Here is an 18,378-nt window from a genome sequence, read left to right as displayed (position 1 = left end):
TCATAAACGAGTCATGAATTTAAAGGTAAATCAAAATATTGAATTTGTTATTGGTCTTCCTTTTTAAATAGATTGTTAATATCATTAGGTAATTACCTTCGTTCACTGCCATTATATTATTGCCTGTATGCATATGTGTTACTTTATATATGTATATGTTTTTAACTATATACCAATAAAATTAGTTTAAAAAATTTGTCGTCTGTTACAATAACAATTGTTTTAGTGAAGTAGATTGAAAGATTAATGTTGTTTTTGAACAACTTTCCATAATTTTATTTAAAATTTTACTTTTTATTGGGCCATGAATCTTATATTAGCACCTTGTATACTATACTATACATATACTATTATCTTATACATTAATAATATTAAACAAGAATGACACCAGAAATGTGGCAAACAACCAACCACAGACATTCTCAGTGCAAATAGTTTGTAGTTTTGTCAGGGAGAACATTTCTACCTTTTACAGTTGCAATTACCTATGACAGCTGTCCCTCCTTTAAGTTTCTCTTTCATAGTTATTTATGCAATAATAGTCCCGTGGCTCCATTCGATCGATAAACAGTTTAAAAAAAAAACTTCAGTATGCAAGAGACTGTGTAAACTTACAACTGCAATATTCAGAAAGACCTGTTCGACATGCAATGATGGCTGCTGCTATAGACAACTCAGTTGCACTCTGATAACTCGAGAAGAACCTTCATATCTTATTTAGGTTTTCTATTTCTCATCCAAATATTATAGTTTCACTTTCTTTCTACACTCTTTTGTAATAGTATTTAATGTTCAAAAAGTATTTGGTTGATTACTGGCAAAATTACTGGTACCTTTGGTACATTAATGCATCATTGATGCATCATCGATAAATCGTTACCATCATCAAAGAAGTATTGATACCAATGGCTTTGCAAAGTACAATCAACTATCCTCTAGAGTTCATTCTCCGTTTATTCGGTATCTGGCCGAGTTCTCCTCATCGAGTTTTGAAGAGCATCGTTTGGACATTGTTGTTGTTCACGTTTTTAGTGTTCCAGTATTGGTATTTTATCAGTCATCTTAAATCCACTGATCTGACCGACTTGTTAGACGGATTAAGCCTTACTTTATCAAACAGTCTTGTTCTATTGAAGCTGATCGTTATCTGGTTTCATAATCGGTAAGATTTAGCAGTAACCCTGCGTGTATTAACTCAATTAACTTAGTCAACTTAATTAAGGAAGGAATACAGTTTAGTATGATGAAAATTAGGCATTTGTTTTACCAAATTACATAGTGAAAATTCTAATTATTCATAACTAATCATGAGTAAACTCAATTAATTTAATTAACTAAGTTAATTTAATTTAGTGTGCAGTACAGTTTGAGGAGCTAAAAATTAGGCATTTGTTTGACCAACGTTTTAAAAACACTATATTAATACTTTATCGACTCCTAAATGGACTTAGTAATATTTTACCGACAGGTAGTCAAATTAATTGTTTTTTTACCATGATAAGCAATACTTTTTTATTTATCACTCAGATAGCATAAATATTAATCTAAAAACAATTCTAATAGATGGAATAAACATTGTAAAGTACTAATGATATGAAAATAAATATTATTAAATTTAAGTATATATTCAAACGCTATCGGTTGGTAAAATGTTGGTAGGTTATCGGTTGATAAATGTTGATTCTTGTTGTCGATGCTTACCGATTGGCAGTCTAATAGTCGTATTTTTCTTACAAATCGGCTTTTATGGCAACCAATTCTTTATTAAATATTTTGTTATCGGTAACACGTCTGTAGTACATTCGACCATCATTTGGTAAAATGTCAAGAGGATCTTTATGAGACTTACGGGGTCTTTTATTCAATATTTATTAACAGTAAATAATTTTTTTTCAACAGAAAGTTGAAGATGGAAAGCCACGTATATGACACGTCCAGTTTTCCTCTTAAACAAATAAAATTAAGAATTTCTTGTTCATTATTCATACAATTCCACAATCGAAAAGTAGAAAATTGAAAAAAGAAATAGTAGGAGATGAAAGAAAAAATATGGTTTTCGTAAACAATGTTGTTTGGCCATTATTTGTTGATATGAAAAGTAAATGTTTCATTTAATTTTTTTTTTTATCAAAGTTTTAGATATATCGACAATTATACGATAAACAAGAAAATATTATTTCATGAAATAATAATCGAAAATTATTTTGCGTAGAACATTTTGCGATATCCTGACGTCCATGTTCGAGGACTGGAATTGTCCTTCATTGGGGGAGAAGAAACAGATAATGATAAATAAGGCCAATTTATCTTCTCGCATTACCAATGTTTTGTTTACGTACTTTTTTGTGTCTTTTATTTTGTACACAGGGATTACTGTGGCCCTATTAAGGGAGGATAACGATGGTACCCAAACGAGGAAATTCTTTATCAAAATGGTGTTTCCTTTTGACGTAACGACTTCTTTACTTTATAGTCTTATTTTGGTTCTACAGTTTGTGTTAGAAGGTGTTTTGACCCTCGCAGCAGCAATGTTCATGGCATTGATTGCAACACTAGTAAGTATGTATTCCTTTATTAATTACGCTTTCGAGAGACAAAGTATTATAATTTTGAAGAACTTTACAGGACCGTTTTATGTGGAATGTTCACTTCTTTGCGACTACTTTTTTTTCAGAAAAATTAATTTAACTGAAAAATGCAATGTTTTTAGATAGAATAGTATACATTTTTTACTTGTGTACTTTAATTTTTCCATATTCATGTATTTTTATCACGTTCAATATACAGGGTGTCCCACGCAACTTGAACAAGCTGTACCTCCTAAACGGTTGGAAATAGAATCAAATGTTATAAATAAAAGTTAAATGGTTTTGGATGGCGCATAAGATGCAACTAATTTTATGCACTTTTGTGCATCGGTGCATCCAAAAAATGCAACTGCACTTTTTTTTTAAAATGGAAATCTATATTTCTGACGACACAGATCGATGCAGTTTCTTGTGCTCTACAAAAAAGTACTAACATACTTATGCCCTAAACTTGTTCGTTAGGAAGTTATCGATGGTAAAAGTTATTTCGGATAAATTTAGTCGTAGTAAATTTTTTTTTCGTCTTTTTCCATTGTTTATTAATTTTTAATCGTAGAATAACATTTCTGGTACTTTATGAATTTTTTTTGTATATATATCGCACATTTTTTAGATTCGTCGATAAAGAACAGAATATATTATGTTATAAATACACGTTTCAGAATAATGCGCGCAAAAAAATATGCGACATATATATAACAAAAACTAAATAAAGTATCAGAAATGTTATTCTACGATTAAAAATTAATAAATAAAATTAATAATAAACAATGGAAAAAGACGAAAAAAAATATATCACAACGACGAAGATTCGAACCCCGGCCGTTAGGCGTCATAAGCTTCTCCTCAATCACTTCACCCACCGATCACTCTTGAGTTATGATTTCACAGAAGTTTATTATTAGGTACGTATCAAACTTTAAATCGAAATATCTCGAAAACCAGGGTCCATTCTGAAAAAACCCATTAGGGTTTTGTTATACTATATGTGTCGGGACTACAACTTCTATATGGTGTAGTTCCAAAAGCGAGAGCATGACCCTGACCGTCCCTTGTGAGTATTATACAGGGTGTCCCAAAAATGTTGGAAGTCGTTGAAAGGGGTGGTTCAGGAGGTGATTTGAAACAACTTTTTCCTTAGCGAAAATGTTGTCCGAGGCTTCGTTAAGAAGATATTAACAGAAAACACTGACCAATCAGAGCACGTGTATACCGTTGGAGCGGGCGCGGTAGCGAAGGCTACGCGCTATGCGGCCGCGTCAATGTCCTTCGATGCACGTCGAGTCACTTGTTCGCGTACGAGAGCGGCCGGTTAGCTCGTAGCCTTCGCTACCGCGACCGCTCCAACGGTATACTCGCGCTCTGATTGGTCAGTGTTTTCTGTTAATAACTTCTTAACGAAGCCTCGGACAACATTTTCGCTAAGGAAAAAGTTGTTTCAAATCACCCCCCGAACCACCCCTTTCAAGGTGTTGCAACATTTTTGGGACACCCTGTATATGTAAAGGCACCGATCTTATTTGTACACCTAATACACACAATATCTGTAAAAATTCTACTTCATATACTATTTAAAAATATATTTACAACGTTTTAGACTGCCACCGTTAGATATTGCGTGGATTATTTTAGATATTACATGTCGGTAGCCAAGTTGAAATATTTTGCCAAACATTGACGGAAGCTACCATTTATTCCGAAAAGGATGAGTCTCGAGTCTTGATATTCAAAGATCTCGTTTCCAGACATCAGAGAATCATAACGTTGTCCGAGAATATTCAAAATATGTTCAAGTACATATCGTTGGGTCAATTTTTGTCGAACATGATGGTGATCGGTTTTATAAGCTTTCTCTTTGCGGTCGTGAGTAAACGTAATTTAATTACGCTGGTTTTTAAACAAATATTGACTTTGTTGACCAAATATTCGAGTTTATTGATATTTTCTTTTGTTACAGTCTTCGAACATGGAGCAAGGATCTGTAGTAATAATGAAGTGCTTTCCTTATTACGTCGCTGTAAATTGCGAAGCATTCATTCTTTGTTACACTGGGCAATATCTTTCTGAAAAGGTAAGACCTCAATGAACCACGAACAATAAAAAAAGAAAAAAAGGGATATTGCGTCCTTTCATATTCCTCGTGTGACGTTCGTTTTCAGAGTGACGATATTACAGAGGTTGTTTACGATTCCCTCTGGTACGAATTGAATCCTAGGGAAGCTCGTATTATATTATTAGTAATAATGAGGTCGCAGAAGCAATTGAAGCTCACTGCTGCTCAATTTACGACGCTTTCGCTCCAAGCGTTTGCCAATGTAAGAAAGTAAACAAATATGTAACGATAAGGTCGCGTTTATACTAGGAAAGTGACTTTATAATGAACTCAAAGGTTACACTGTTTATCCCTTTGCGGTCGTATGTCTACTCTCAAGTTGAGAGTCTCAGCCACCAAAGCTTTTTTAACCGACTTCGAAAAGGAGAAGGTTACTCAATTCGACATGTACAGTTGCATGCAAGTTTCCGACCAAAAATAATTTTAGAATTAAATTATGTATAATAGGTGTAAAGTAGAAATACAAATATATCATAGTAAAGAGCTTTTATTACACTATCGAAATGTACAACTCAAAAATTTGATACAACAAGTAATAATTATTTATAACAAAAATAACAATTTTTACTTCTCCATAAGTATCCGGGCAAATACAAAACATGAAGAAAAAACACGATAACTGAAGGAAAAATGTTCAAAAATGGTTACAAATGTAACATTATCGTCAATATTTAGTAGCCATACCCCGTGAAGCTATCACGGCGGCACATCGGTGAGGCATCGATTTAATAAGTTTGATGATTCTATCTTGAGAGATATTTCTCCACTCTTCTTGAATTTTGGTCCATAAACCAGCTTTAATTGGTACAAGCTTTACTGGCACGTGAGTTAAAAGGAACGCACTTAGTTGCCAGTTATCAATGATTGCTATAGAGTAATAGGTGACTAATTTGGATTTAGGAAAGTAAATAAACAAATATAAAAGAGCTGGTGAGCTAGAACGAGCACAATTGCTCATCCAGTTGCTCATCCTTGTTGTGGAGTCATACTTAGACTGCAGATATTTATGTATTTATAGGTATTTGTATGAATTCAGATGTTCAAGAAATTACGAAATGCACACAATATGCAAAAATATAATAAACATTGAAAGCAAAGTTAATATTATAATATTTGCAGAGTAAAATAAATTTCTATTTGTGTTTCATTTTTGTAGATACGTCTACAAAGATTTTATTTTGCATAAAGATCAGCAGTCTACTCATAGCTAGTTAATTTGACCCTAAGAAAGTAAACAAGCAGACATAAAATAACTCATGAGCTAGAACGACCATTCTTGCTCACCAGTTGACCATGCTTGTTGTAAAATCATTCTTGCTCACCAGTTGTCCATCCTTGTTGTAGAGTCATAGTTGACTGATTTGGGTCTAAGAAAGTAAACAAACAAATATAAAATCGCTCATGAGCTAGAACGAGCATTCTTGCTCACCAGTTGACCATCCTTGTTGTAAAATCATTCTTGCTCACCAGTTGTCCATCCTTTTTGTAGAATCATTCTTGCTCACCAGTTGTTCATTCTTGTTGTAGAGTCATAGTTGATTGATTTGGGTCTAAGAAAGTAAACAAACAAATGTAAAAGAGCTCACGAACTACAACGAGCATTATTTCTCACCAATTACCCATCCCTGGTGTGGAGTAACAGCTAACCAATTTATCCCTACTTACTTAAAATACCTAATCATGAAGTTTGTAACGTCTCACGCATGACGCTTATCGCTGTATAGTAATCTAGCAATGAACATCCATATTTTCTTGATATTCTTCACTATATCTTCGCAATACTTTCATTAATAATAAACATATCAGGTCGTCCAAGTGATAAATAATTCAACGATTTATAATTATTATAAATCTTCTAAATAAGTATTGAATTAGCTATTAAAATACAATTGTCATTTTTTAGATGTTGAAAGCTTCTGCTTCGTACGTGTCGCTTTTGCTTGCGGTATACTGAGGCCGAAGGATTTTGTAAATATTTAGTAAAAGAAATCGAAACGCGAAGAACATTTTGTCGAAATAGAAGATTAGAGAAGAAATTGACAATTTGGCGTTTGTAAAAAAATGTTATTAATTCAACTAGCAGAGGATAATACAACAATTCAAAGAATTTTGATGTTTTCATTTTCTCGAAAACTGAACGAAATATGTAAGGAAGCGAGTAGATTTCGGGTTGTGTATAATTACTCTGATTATTAATATTTATTATTGTCTTGAAAGAATGATCTTCTGTCGAGCTACTTGGAAAGTTAAATTAATTATAGTTTTAATACTTATTTCCTTCGTGAAATATTGTTTTTATTTTATAGGATTCGTGGCTCACATAAACAATTATATTTAATGCGAAAAGGTTTAAAAGTACATGTCATATATATTCATACATGTATGTATGAAAGGAAGTATACATGAGAAAAATTTAATATTATACTCATATTATCATATATATTAATATAATATAATATAATGTAATAATTCATATATATTAATAAATTAATAAAAGTACATATCATATATATTCATATATGTATGTATAAAACGAAGTAAACATGAGAAAAATTTAATATTATACTCGATTGTCGTTTCTATTGTCAGAAACAGAGTTGCTATCTATTCTAGGTGTACAAAAGTATAAGACCCATTCGTAAAATTGAGGTCTTTTGTACGAGTTCGTTAAATTAAACTAACGTATCATTTATTTTCATAATTACTAACAGGAATTTAAATATAAATCAGAATAAATTAATCATAAAATAGAATTTAGTTTCTGGATTTTTTAAAACTATATTTACAATTTTGAGCTTCTCTTGAATTGCTAGTTTGAGAGGACAATCACTTCTATTTAAAGTTTCAACACTTATTTCATTTTTAAATCATTTTACAAATTTACCAACAGCGATACAACTTCTCTTAGCGATTTCTCCAAATTCATTATATAATTTTTTCGCGTTATGTAAGCTTAATATTATTTTTCTTTCTACACTTGCTGTTTCCTCCATTTTCTTACTCATCGTCATTTCCATCCACTTCTTTATTTGTTAACATAAAAAATTGGTTAACATAACAAGTTAATATTATCCAAGTCTTCAACTTTATCGATCGAATTGCAAACAATGACTTCTCCAAAGAAACGACAATAAAATGACTTTTGTTATCGAATAAAACGTTCCAGAAACACATTCTTGTTATTATCTTACGTACCAATTTCATTAAATTGATCACAATTTTTTTGAAATACATACTTTCTTCCTTCTGAAAGCGCAGAAACGTCCACTAGATTGACACTCGGTGTATAAAAACATCGAGACACAGTTTCATCATTAAATTCGATTCACAAAAATGATGAGAATGTAATTCAATATTTTTCCCTATAAAATACTTTTATTTTATGAAAGCGCAGAAATGTCCATTAGGATGATCCCCGGTATATAAAAACATGTAAGCACAATTTTATCGGTAAATTCAACCCACAGATATGATGAGAATATTATTCCAAACTTTTCCTTCTGAAATACTATCTTTCTCATGAAAAGCACTGTTGTGTCCACCAGGTTGAGACTCCGTAAATAAAAACATTTTTTAATGATGCATAAAACGTTCGAGAAACACATTTTTGTTATTATTTTACATATTTGTGTACAACAAACTAAAATAGGTAACACACAAGAATATCGAAAAATTAATTCTTTAAATATCAATTTGTTTAGTAGTTACAAGCATTTATATGTTAACAATTTATATCTTAACACACTCTATCGATACGTCTGTCCAGTAAAAATTCTGCGTTCCATACTATTTCCAAATTTCTGTCGAATTCTCTCTTACCATCGGCTGGTAAAATAGTTTCTATTACCAATTCTTCTGCTGCGCGCCTGTTTAATATTCCATGTTCCTGAGAGTGCACAGTCAGAAAATTCTTCAAGTTTGAATATAAAAGTAGAAAAAGTTGCAAAACTTTCGCCATTCTTTTAATCATATATTTATGCATGTTACATGCAACTTTGGTTTTCGTGTTCCCTTTATGAATATTGCATACGCATGTAGTCTATAATCGAGAAACGGTATCCGCTCTAGTCCGAACATATCTTCAGTACCCTAACTTCACTTGGAGAGATAGTAAGTGTTCGAGGTAGTAGATTGTTCGGTTTAATTTCCAAGGTTAACACTTTACCAACCGTTAGTCGATTAATCGACTCTTTGTCCCCAACGCTCGCCGACCGGTAACTGCTATGGTAACTAGCACGTTGGTTTGGTCTGTAAGCTCTCGTATTTTTATACAATTCCTGGCGCCAGAGAAGATCTGCTGCCGAGTGGTAGAAGGACAAAGGATGTTGAACCGCTACCGGTTGGTAAAGTGTTAAAAATGATTAAATGGAATACTGTGAATGTTAACACTTTACCGACCGGTAACTGCTATGGTAACTAGCAAGTATTTGTTACTTTGAATTGAAATACAAGTTGGTTTGGTCTGTAAGCTCTCGTATTTTTATACAATTCCCGGTGCCAGGGAAGATCTGCTGTCGAGCGGCCGGTGAGAAGGGCATAGAATGTTGAACCGCTACCGATCGGTAAAGTGTTAAAAATGATTAAATGGAATACTGTGAATGTTAACACTTTACCGACCGGTAGTCGATTGATCGGCTTTCTGTACTCATGCTTACCGACCGGTAGCCGATTAATCGGCTTTTTGTCCCCAACGCTTACCGGCCGGTAACTGTTTAATCGCTTGGTATGGTAACTAGCAAGTATTTGTTACTTTGAATTGAGAGACAAGTTCCTTTGCTCTGTAAGCTCCCATATTTTTATACAATTCCCGGTGCCATGGAAAATCTGCTGTCGAGCGGCCGGTGAGAAGAGTATAGGATCTTGAACCGCTACCGGTCGGTAAAGTGTTGTATTATATGGTAAAGTAACAAATACTTGCTAGTTACCATATCAGTTACCGGTCGGTGAGCGTTGGGGACAAAAAGTCGATTTATCAACTACCGGTCGGTAAAGTGTTAAGTTACGAATTGCTCGATTAAATCTCGTAAATAGTTTCTAAACGAAGCAAATGTTAATTTCATCTAGAATGATATCTATCTACAGCATCAGTCACCCAGTAGAGATTGGTCTTCGATTGACTGGAATCTGGCCATCGTCTCATCAAAATATATTTCGTTTTCTTTGGGTGGTAGTAATGGCTACTGCGCAAATATCTCAATATTGGTACATAATAAAGCATCTCAATTATAACAATTTTACGAAAGTGGTGGAATGTGTCAGTACTGCGTTGCCCTATAGTTTGTTTTGCTTCAAACTGGTCACCTTTTGGATCAAACGTGGGTAAGCTACATTTTGCAGATTTAGAAATACAGTATTGCCTCGAAATAAGCAAAGATTATGTGTTGGAAAAAGTTTTTATCAATGTCATTAATTTATTTAATTTTTATTTATGGGGGTACGGAATTAATTATAATATTAAGTTAATAGAATTTAATTTCTATCTTACATTTTCAATATACTTTACTTTGACGAACCTAAAATTTTCAAGTTTTTTTTTCCATAAGCCTGTAGATTTCGGCGAGTGGAATCCAAAAATGCTAGTTCTCAGGCGAGGAATCCACTGGTTCAGAAGTTATGAGCAGTTAAAGGTGAACCTTTTTACCGTATTTGTCAGGCAATTCAAAAGTAGTACATAATGTAGACCGCCACCACCGAGAATCTGTTTTACCGACAGGGTGTGGCTACAAGACAATATGGCATCGAAAGTGTCAGCAAATACGGTAAAATGCCACTTTTAACTGCTCATAACTTCTCAACTCGTGGATTCCTCAGGAAATAAGCAACTCGCTACCCCTACCCTTTTGTTTGAAATCGCCCGCCAAGCGAGAGGTCCGAAAAGAATTCGTTTTTACTAGTGCTAAAATGAGAAAACATGTGTTCTATCCTTCTCCAAAGAATAACCGTGCTCGACCGATCACTTTATAGTTTGCCGGTACACCGAACTCCCTGTTTTATCGACGGGTTCCCTCTCGACTCGCTCGAGAACAAAGTCAAGCCAAATAGCACATTTACCTCCCTCGAAATAAGCAACTTGGCGGTCCCGACCGCGTTCGAATAGAAAAGAATGTAGAAATTGTATTAGCTAAAGATATTCTAATGCAAAAGAATGTTCTACTCGAGGAATAATAAAATAAAATAATAATAAAAATTTTGCAATAAAATTTTGCAGAACTTTTAAGAATATTTTAACAGCGATGGCCATGGATTGGACTAATTCTTCCACTGGAAAACTAAACAGCGAAGTGATGATAAAAAAAGCTAATTTGTCGAATCGTTGCTCGCAACTAATTATGGGTGTCTACGTCCTTGCGGTTTTTCTTTATAGCAGCGTGGTCGTCCAATTCTTCCTTAAGGTCGACGATCACGATTCCGATACGAATTCTCGTGAATTGTTAATGAAAATGGAATATCCATTTGCAAGTTATAGCAGGCCGACGTACGAATACGTGTTGCTCGTACAGTTTTTGCAATTATTAGTCACTGCCTGTGGCATTAGCATGTTGGATGCTTTCTTAATAACCTTAGTAAGTGTCTTATTTTGATAACTACTTTTTTATATTTATATGTATATATTAAATAATTTTAATATTAATATATTAATATATTAAAATTATTAAATGAAGCGACGGCAGTCTAGCGTTTAGCGTTCAAGCTCCGTAGTCCCTGGATCACGGGTTCAAGTCCCGCCCCGTATTAAAATTATTAATATCATTATTAATTATTAATATGATAATTTTAATATTAATATTGATATATTAATATATTTTAATCATTTACAAATATATTAAATAATTTGAAATGGTGTACAGTGTTACACACACTTTGCTTGTGTAAAGATATCGTAATTGTATTATTGTTTAACTTATTCGTTCGTGTACAATTTGGACTGAATGTACAGGAATGTCTATCGAGTTAAGACAAAGGGTATAGCCGGGTTTGGGAGTCACAAGACTAATTATTTAAAAGTGCCGTCAGACCCATTTCGATTTGTGAGAATGTATTCGATAGGTTCTCAAAAAAGAATAATCTGTGCCAAATTTCAAGTCCGTATCTCGACGGGTGGGGGAGTAAACAAAAAAAAAACGAAAATCACGTGTTTGACCAATTTCTCTTGTCCTGCCGCATAAAAATTTTTGAAAAAAATCAGCGATATTTCAGTTAGCGAGGCACATGTTCCAGAATTTTTTCAGATTTTTCAGTTCAAAATCCAAACTGTGAAAAATAAAAAAACACAAAAAGATGATGAAAAATCCCGGTTTTGCATCGAAGGAATCTCAGAACTACGATTATAAAATTACAGGAAGTATATATTATTGTTATTATTGTCCTCAATTTTTTTCATATTTTTAGGAGTGGTGCGCCGTAGTTGGAAAAATGGAAAACCGATTTTTCCAACTATCCATCAAGTTGAGACTAACAAGAAAACACCGGTGAGTAGTACACTCCGATTTTGATGAAACTTGGTACACTTGTTTGTGGGACCTTCCAGTGAAGTGCACCATCTTCAGTTCGTGCCACTTTTGAGTTTCAAGGGAGAAACTACTCCTTTTGTCCGAGCCCCCCTTTTTACTTTTGCGCGTATAACTCGGGAATCATAAGAGATATCAAAAAACTGTTCAAGTAAAAATTGCACTGTTTTTAGAGGCCTATAAACCAGTATCAACAAATTTTCAAGAAAATTTTGTTTTCAAAAATGACTTCCCTTCTCCCCGCAATTTTTGAAAATTTTTATTTATTTCTGAATCAGTAAAAGCGTTTTTTTTATTCTGAATCCATGAGTGTGTATGAGTTTATGATTATTATAAATTGATTATCATGATTATCATGACCGTATGAGTTTATGATTATCATACTGGAAAGTGTTAGTCTCAACGTGATAAATGACATTTGTCTTAACTCGATGGTCATTTTTGTACATACAATACAAATTGTACACGAACCAATAAGTTAAACGATAATATCATTACGATATTTTTATACAAGCAAATTTAAAAGAAATCAGTAAAATTAATTAGATGGCATTAGCTACAGCATATTTACATATTTCCTAATGGATGGTTATTAGGTATTACATGTTGGAGGCCAGATAGAACTAGTGCATCTAGCTCTGGCAGATATCTCTCCAAAACAAGCAAAACATGGACTGCCAAAATGTGTCATCAAGCAATTATTCGATAGACATAATAAAATTATTATTTTTACAAAGGATATAGAAAATCTTTTTTCTTACATTGCTCTGATGCAATTGTTATGCAATACCCTCAGTATTTGTTGTATTGGCTTTTTAATAATGGTTGTAAGTACTACGTTAATTATATTTATTACATTATTCATGTTTAGAAATTTATCATTTTTTAACTATAGATTTGTTACGATATTTATGAAACAAAATGAATACATTTATTATTTATGTTTAATTTACCATAGCCAATACAATGTGAATATTTCATCCTATAAACTTTAATGTGAGCAATTGAAAAATGGAGATCTATTTCACAATTATTATTCTATATAACAGCTATTATTATATTATTTATATATTAATATGTATAATAATATAAATATTATTTTACATTAGTATAGATCTATTATTTCACTATATGTATAACATCTGTAGCGCGTTAGAGAGCAATTTCACGAAGTGGTGGGGATAGCCTAATCTCAACTTGAAGAATTCCTATGGTACACTCGCGAGTAAAAAAAATTTTCTTTACGAATTTTTCTATCGCATAATAAATAATTGTGGAATGTCAATGTTTTTATACACAATAAAAAACGAAGATCTACTTCACTATTATTATTCTATATAACAGCTACTATTATATTATTTATATATTAATGTGTATAATATTATAAATATTATTTAGACAATAATAAATATAATTTTGTTTGTTTATTTTTAATAATTTCTTCCATTGATATAATCACCGTGAAATTTGTCCTTTTCCCCATAACTGACACAATTCACATCGAATGACATCTAAAAATAAAAATAAACATAAAACAAAATGGCAGGCGTTTGAATTTTTTTGAGCTTTCTTTCGAACTTTGACTGTCTAAAAATATAGTTAAATACTAATAAGTAATTATAATTCTAGTATTGATGACGGCGTCAAAACTATATTTTTATTATGTGAAATAAAAATTATTTTTCTTGCTTTGAGTTGGTGGACACTTCTGTAATTAGTACAAATTGAAAGGACGTGTATGAACTACTACAAACACCATCTTTTTATATTAATTTGAGTTAATTAGTACAATAAAAACAACTAAAATATTTAAAAGGGTACAATTGAGACTTCAGTGTATATTATTTTAAAAAATGATATCGCTACTTTTCTAATTTCGTTTTCTCGCCACAGTCGCTGCACTCGGACAAAAACGTCGCAACACTGACGAAAATATCGTTTTTTTATATCGCCATCACACTGGAAGCGTTTATTTTTTGTTTCGCTGGAGAGTATCTCAGCACCAAGGTTGGTAGTAGCTGTGAGAAATTATTAGGTTGTCCCAAAAGTTTCTTCCATTTCATTAATAAGTGATACATTTAAAATATTTTATGTCTAATGTTACATTATTAAATTGCGTACGATTCATTTTGCTCCATTACTGTTATACAATATTAACATCTAAGAAATTAGGTTGTTTATTTATATAAATACTGCCACACAAAATAATTGAGCGCAAGTCACGGAAGAAACTTTTGGGACAACCTAATATAGTATCAAGTATCTTTAGAATATTTTTAGCATACTTTTCCTTACAGACAATTGTTTAAAATATATGGTGCACTAATCATTTTTTTACCACTTCACCCTAATGCTTTATAAAACAACAACATGCATTTCTATTTAAAAAAGTAATACCATTATCGATTGCACATGCACTTGTGGTGGCACCTCCTGAACTCGGCACTAGAGTGAGACCTCGCATTTTCCACACGTGCTCGGTCCATCTAACTGTCGTATACAGGGTATTCCAGAATTAGATTAGAATTAGTAAGAACCGCAAATAGGAGGTAGCTGAGACGATTCTGAACAATTATCTTTGCAAAAATGTCGGGTGGAGTCTTCGCGTTTCTCACAAGTGCTCGGTCCATTTAACTGTCGTATACAGGGTGTTCCAGAATTAGATTAGAATTAGTAAGAACCGCAAATAGGAGGTAGCTGAGACGATTCTAAACAACAATTTTCTTTGCAAAAATGTCGGCTGGAGTCTTTGCGGTTCTCACAAGTGCTCGGTCCATCTAACTGTCGTATACAGGGTGTTCCAGAATTAGATTAGAATTAGTAAGAACCGCAAATAGGAGGTAGCTGAGACGATTCTGAACAACAATTTCCTTTGCAAAAATGTCGGGTGGTGCTTCGTTTTTGAATTATTAACGAAAAACTACGGACCAATCGCAGCGCCCGAGTAGCGCGCGCTCAGCCACGAGTGGCTGCCTCTCCCAAATGGCTGCCTCGAGCCAGCTTCTCGCGGCTGAGCGCGCGATATTCGGACGCTTTGATTGGTCCATACTTTTTCGTTAATAATTCAAAAACGAAGCATCATCCGACATTTTGCAAAAGGAAATTCTTGTTCAGAATCGTCTCAGCTACCCTTGGTTTCCGGTTCTAACACTTATTCTGGAATACCCTGTATAAACCATTTTCAACCGACCTTCAAACATCCCGGCGTCTTAATTGTAAAGCACGGGCCTGCTAGGTAGCCTTACTGACGAGTCTGCTAACAGGCCTAGTATGAAACACTCCCTTCACACACTTCTTATATGAAAACTTATCTTAAGGGGGCATTTCACTGTGAACGGACAAAAAGAAACATATTTTCAATCATTTTTTTCCCAGGAACTATTGCATAAAATTCAATGAATGTTTTTTCCCCTTAAAGGTATGATTAAGGAAAATAAATAAAAAATTTTCTTTTTGGTAAAAAATATTTCGTCATTTATTTACAGAATCATATGCATGTCTGCAAAAAAAAAGTTATCCGTTGGCGCAGGTGATTTTGGCTCTCCTGGTAATCTGAAACAGAAAATCGAAAAAGTTTATTAAACTATGTCGTCACACCTATCGTCGGAACCTCCAAGTAGTTGATATTTTGATTTTTATTTACAATTTCACCTGATTTACGGTATAAAAAGTGCTTCTTTTTCTCTCTTTCACAAAAAACGCTGCCATTTTGTTTATTTTCAATGAAATAAATAAGTGGAGGTTCCGACACGATAGGTGTGACGACATGGTTTAATAAACTTTTTCGGTTTTCTGTTTCAGATCACCAGGAGAGCCAAAATCACCTGCGCCAACGGATAACTTTTTTTTTTTGCACACATGCATATGATTCTGTAAAAAAATGACGAAATATTTTTTACCAAAAAGAAAATTTTTTATTTACTTTCCTTAATCATACCTTTAAGGGGAAAAAACATTCATTGAATTTTATGCAATAGTTCCTGGGAAAAAAATGATTGAAAATATGTTTCTTTTTGTGCGTTCGCAGTGAAATGCCCCCTTAATAGAGTATAAAGCTGCTTATAAAAATTTACCTTGTGTAAAAAAATATCGTCCTAGAAATGCAGTACACTTTGAACCATTCATCTTTTCCCTTTGCTATTTTTCTCTAAATGTACTAATAACGAAGTTATTACTTGTTACACTTGCTTGGCCTAGGCTGTATTAATACATGATGCTGTTATTAATATTATAAACGTGTCTTTAATTTAATTTCAGAGTACATCCATTAACAGTGCAGCGTATAACTCAGTTTGGTACTTTTTAAAGCCAAACGACACTCGTGTTATATTGCTTCTAATGTTAAGGTCGCAAAAGCAATTAACAATCTCTGCTGGAAAATTTATAGATTTGTCTTTGGAAGGGTTTGCAAATGTAAGTTTCTACTTGTAGGGTGAATTTTGTGATAAATGAATCAATTAAATATGTATGCGTATATTTCGGCTGGATCTTTTTATTCGATCTCATATCGATGGTCATAAAAGAAATAAGAAAATTTAAAAAATAATAGAAAAATATGAAAATTTACAAGTATGCACAGTGTTAAAATAGAGTATTAAAATAACTTTGTATACATCATAAGTTTTCAAGGAGTAAATAAATAATTAGACATAACGCTTGCGAAAGCTATTATACTTCAAATTCAACTTATATTTTTAATAATTTCTTTGAATAAAAACCTAAATAAAAAAGTTAAGAAGTACTAATATTCAATATACAATTATATTTCACTTCTTTCTATTATTATTACTCTAATGCTTAGAAATACATTTTAATTAGTTTGTAAAAAGTATCTTTCTTCTGTTTTATTTCTGTTTCGTTAAAAAATTTTAGATACTGAAAACTTCTGCGTCATATATGTTTGTACTATATGCAATGTACTGAGTGTACATAGGATACGAGTATATAGATATTGGAATATACCTAACTTGTAATGCATGCACGACGATTGTGTGATGTAAATCGACAAAAATACAAAATTTGATTTAACCAACTTGTAAATAATTAAATGTATAGCAATGTCTCATCTTCAATTAATTTTTCTTATAATAAAATAATATACATTTCGGGGAAAGTATCTTTTCATTTCTTCGTTTAAGAGTGGATTAGGTTAGTGACATCACTGATTGGGAAGCCAGAGAATTATAGAGGGAGGTATGCAAGCGAAATAATGTAAAATAAGAATGAAATGAATGTGATGAACAAACAAATGTAACACTGTCATATTAGGTATGTAGTCAAGTTATACCACTTCACTTGGAAGGTTAATACAAATAACAATGAGTGAAGTTTTTTTACTAATGAGCTTTGTGTATGGAATACATACTAATGACCATCAGGTTGAGACTTGAATATGTTCTCTTGAATATATTCTATGATTATTATAATGATATTGTTATTTCGTTCTGCATAAATGCGCATATCTTATGCTTATATATTGTATGCATTTATTATATTTGTTTATATTATAAATGCATAAAAGCACCAACTAATTATAAGTAACATCTGCCAAGATAATGACAACGGCATAGCAAAATGAAGATAATTTATCAGAATCGAATAGTAATAAACGCCTATATAATAAAATAATACAGCCTAATAAATAAAATTCAATTACTCTCTTAAATACACTCGTATGTGTTCGTAAATAAATGTATGCTCGAAATGTGTTACTTCCTTGCTTTGCAATGGATGTAAATAAATAATGTAAGTCTCAACCTGATGGACATTACAATGTATCCATCTATATAAAAACAAATTTCGTCTATTACCATTCTTGTAGCAGATTAGAAGTGTACTGAGGTGAAGTTTGAATAAGGACATTTACTCGCCATGTTGATAATAGTCTCAACCTGATGGACATTACAAAGCATCAATATACATATATACAAACACAATTCGTCTATTACCATTCTTTTAGCAGATTAGAATTGTACTGAAGTGGAGTTTAAATAGAGATATTTACTCGCCATGTTGATAAAAGTCTCAACTTGGTGGACCTTACAATGTATCAATATACATACCAACAAATTTCGTCTATTACCATTCTTCCAGCAGATTACAAATACACTAAAGTGTAGTTAAAATAAAAACAGTTACTCGCCATGTTGATAAAAGTCTCAACCTGGTG

The 18,378-nt window shown here is 32.6% G+C and overlaps 1 protein-coding gene across 1 annotated transcript in view; it reads left to right on the top strand.

Annotated features, from left to right (window-relative positions):
* The first annotated feature begins 700 nt into the window (after positions 1 to 700).
* Positions 701 to 18,378, top strand: part of LOC128893726 (uncharacterized) — a 25,180-nt gene continuing 7,502 nt past the window's right edge. Inside the window, exons 1-11 of the mRNA XM_054154916.1 lie at positions 701 to 1,162; positions 2,213 to 2,555; positions 4,221 to 4,451; positions 4,546 to 4,659; positions 4,748 to 4,903; positions 9,746 to 10,020; positions 10,910 to 11,264; positions 12,806 to 13,036; positions 14,103 to 14,216; positions 16,467 to 16,622; positions 17,082 to 17,120. Of these exons, the coding sequence (XP_054010891.1) occupies positions 906 to 1,162; positions 2,213 to 2,555; positions 4,221 to 4,451; positions 4,546 to 4,659; positions 4,748 to 4,903; positions 9,746 to 10,020; positions 10,910 to 11,264; positions 12,806 to 13,036; positions 14,103 to 14,216; positions 16,467 to 16,622; positions 17,082 to 17,120 (2,271 nt within the window). The 5' untranslated portion in view covers positions 701 to 905. The remainder of the gene's footprint in view (positions 1,163 to 2,212; positions 2,556 to 4,220; positions 4,452 to 4,545; positions 4,660 to 4,747; positions 4,904 to 9,745; positions 10,021 to 10,909; positions 11,265 to 12,805; positions 13,037 to 14,102; positions 14,217 to 16,466; positions 16,623 to 17,081; positions 17,121 to 18,378) is intronic.

This window comes from Hylaeus anthracinus, unplaced genomic scaffold (genome assembly GCF_026225885.1).
Source record: "Hylaeus anthracinus isolate JK02 unplaced genomic scaffold, UHH_iyHylAnth1.0_haploid 3, whole genome shotgun sequence".
Taxonomy (NCBI): Eukaryota; Metazoa; Arthropoda; class Insecta; order Hymenoptera; family Colletidae; genus Hylaeus; species Hylaeus anthracinus.
The sequence above is the reverse complement of the archived record's forward strand: the minus strand, read 5'-3'. Positions and strand labels throughout refer to the sequence as shown.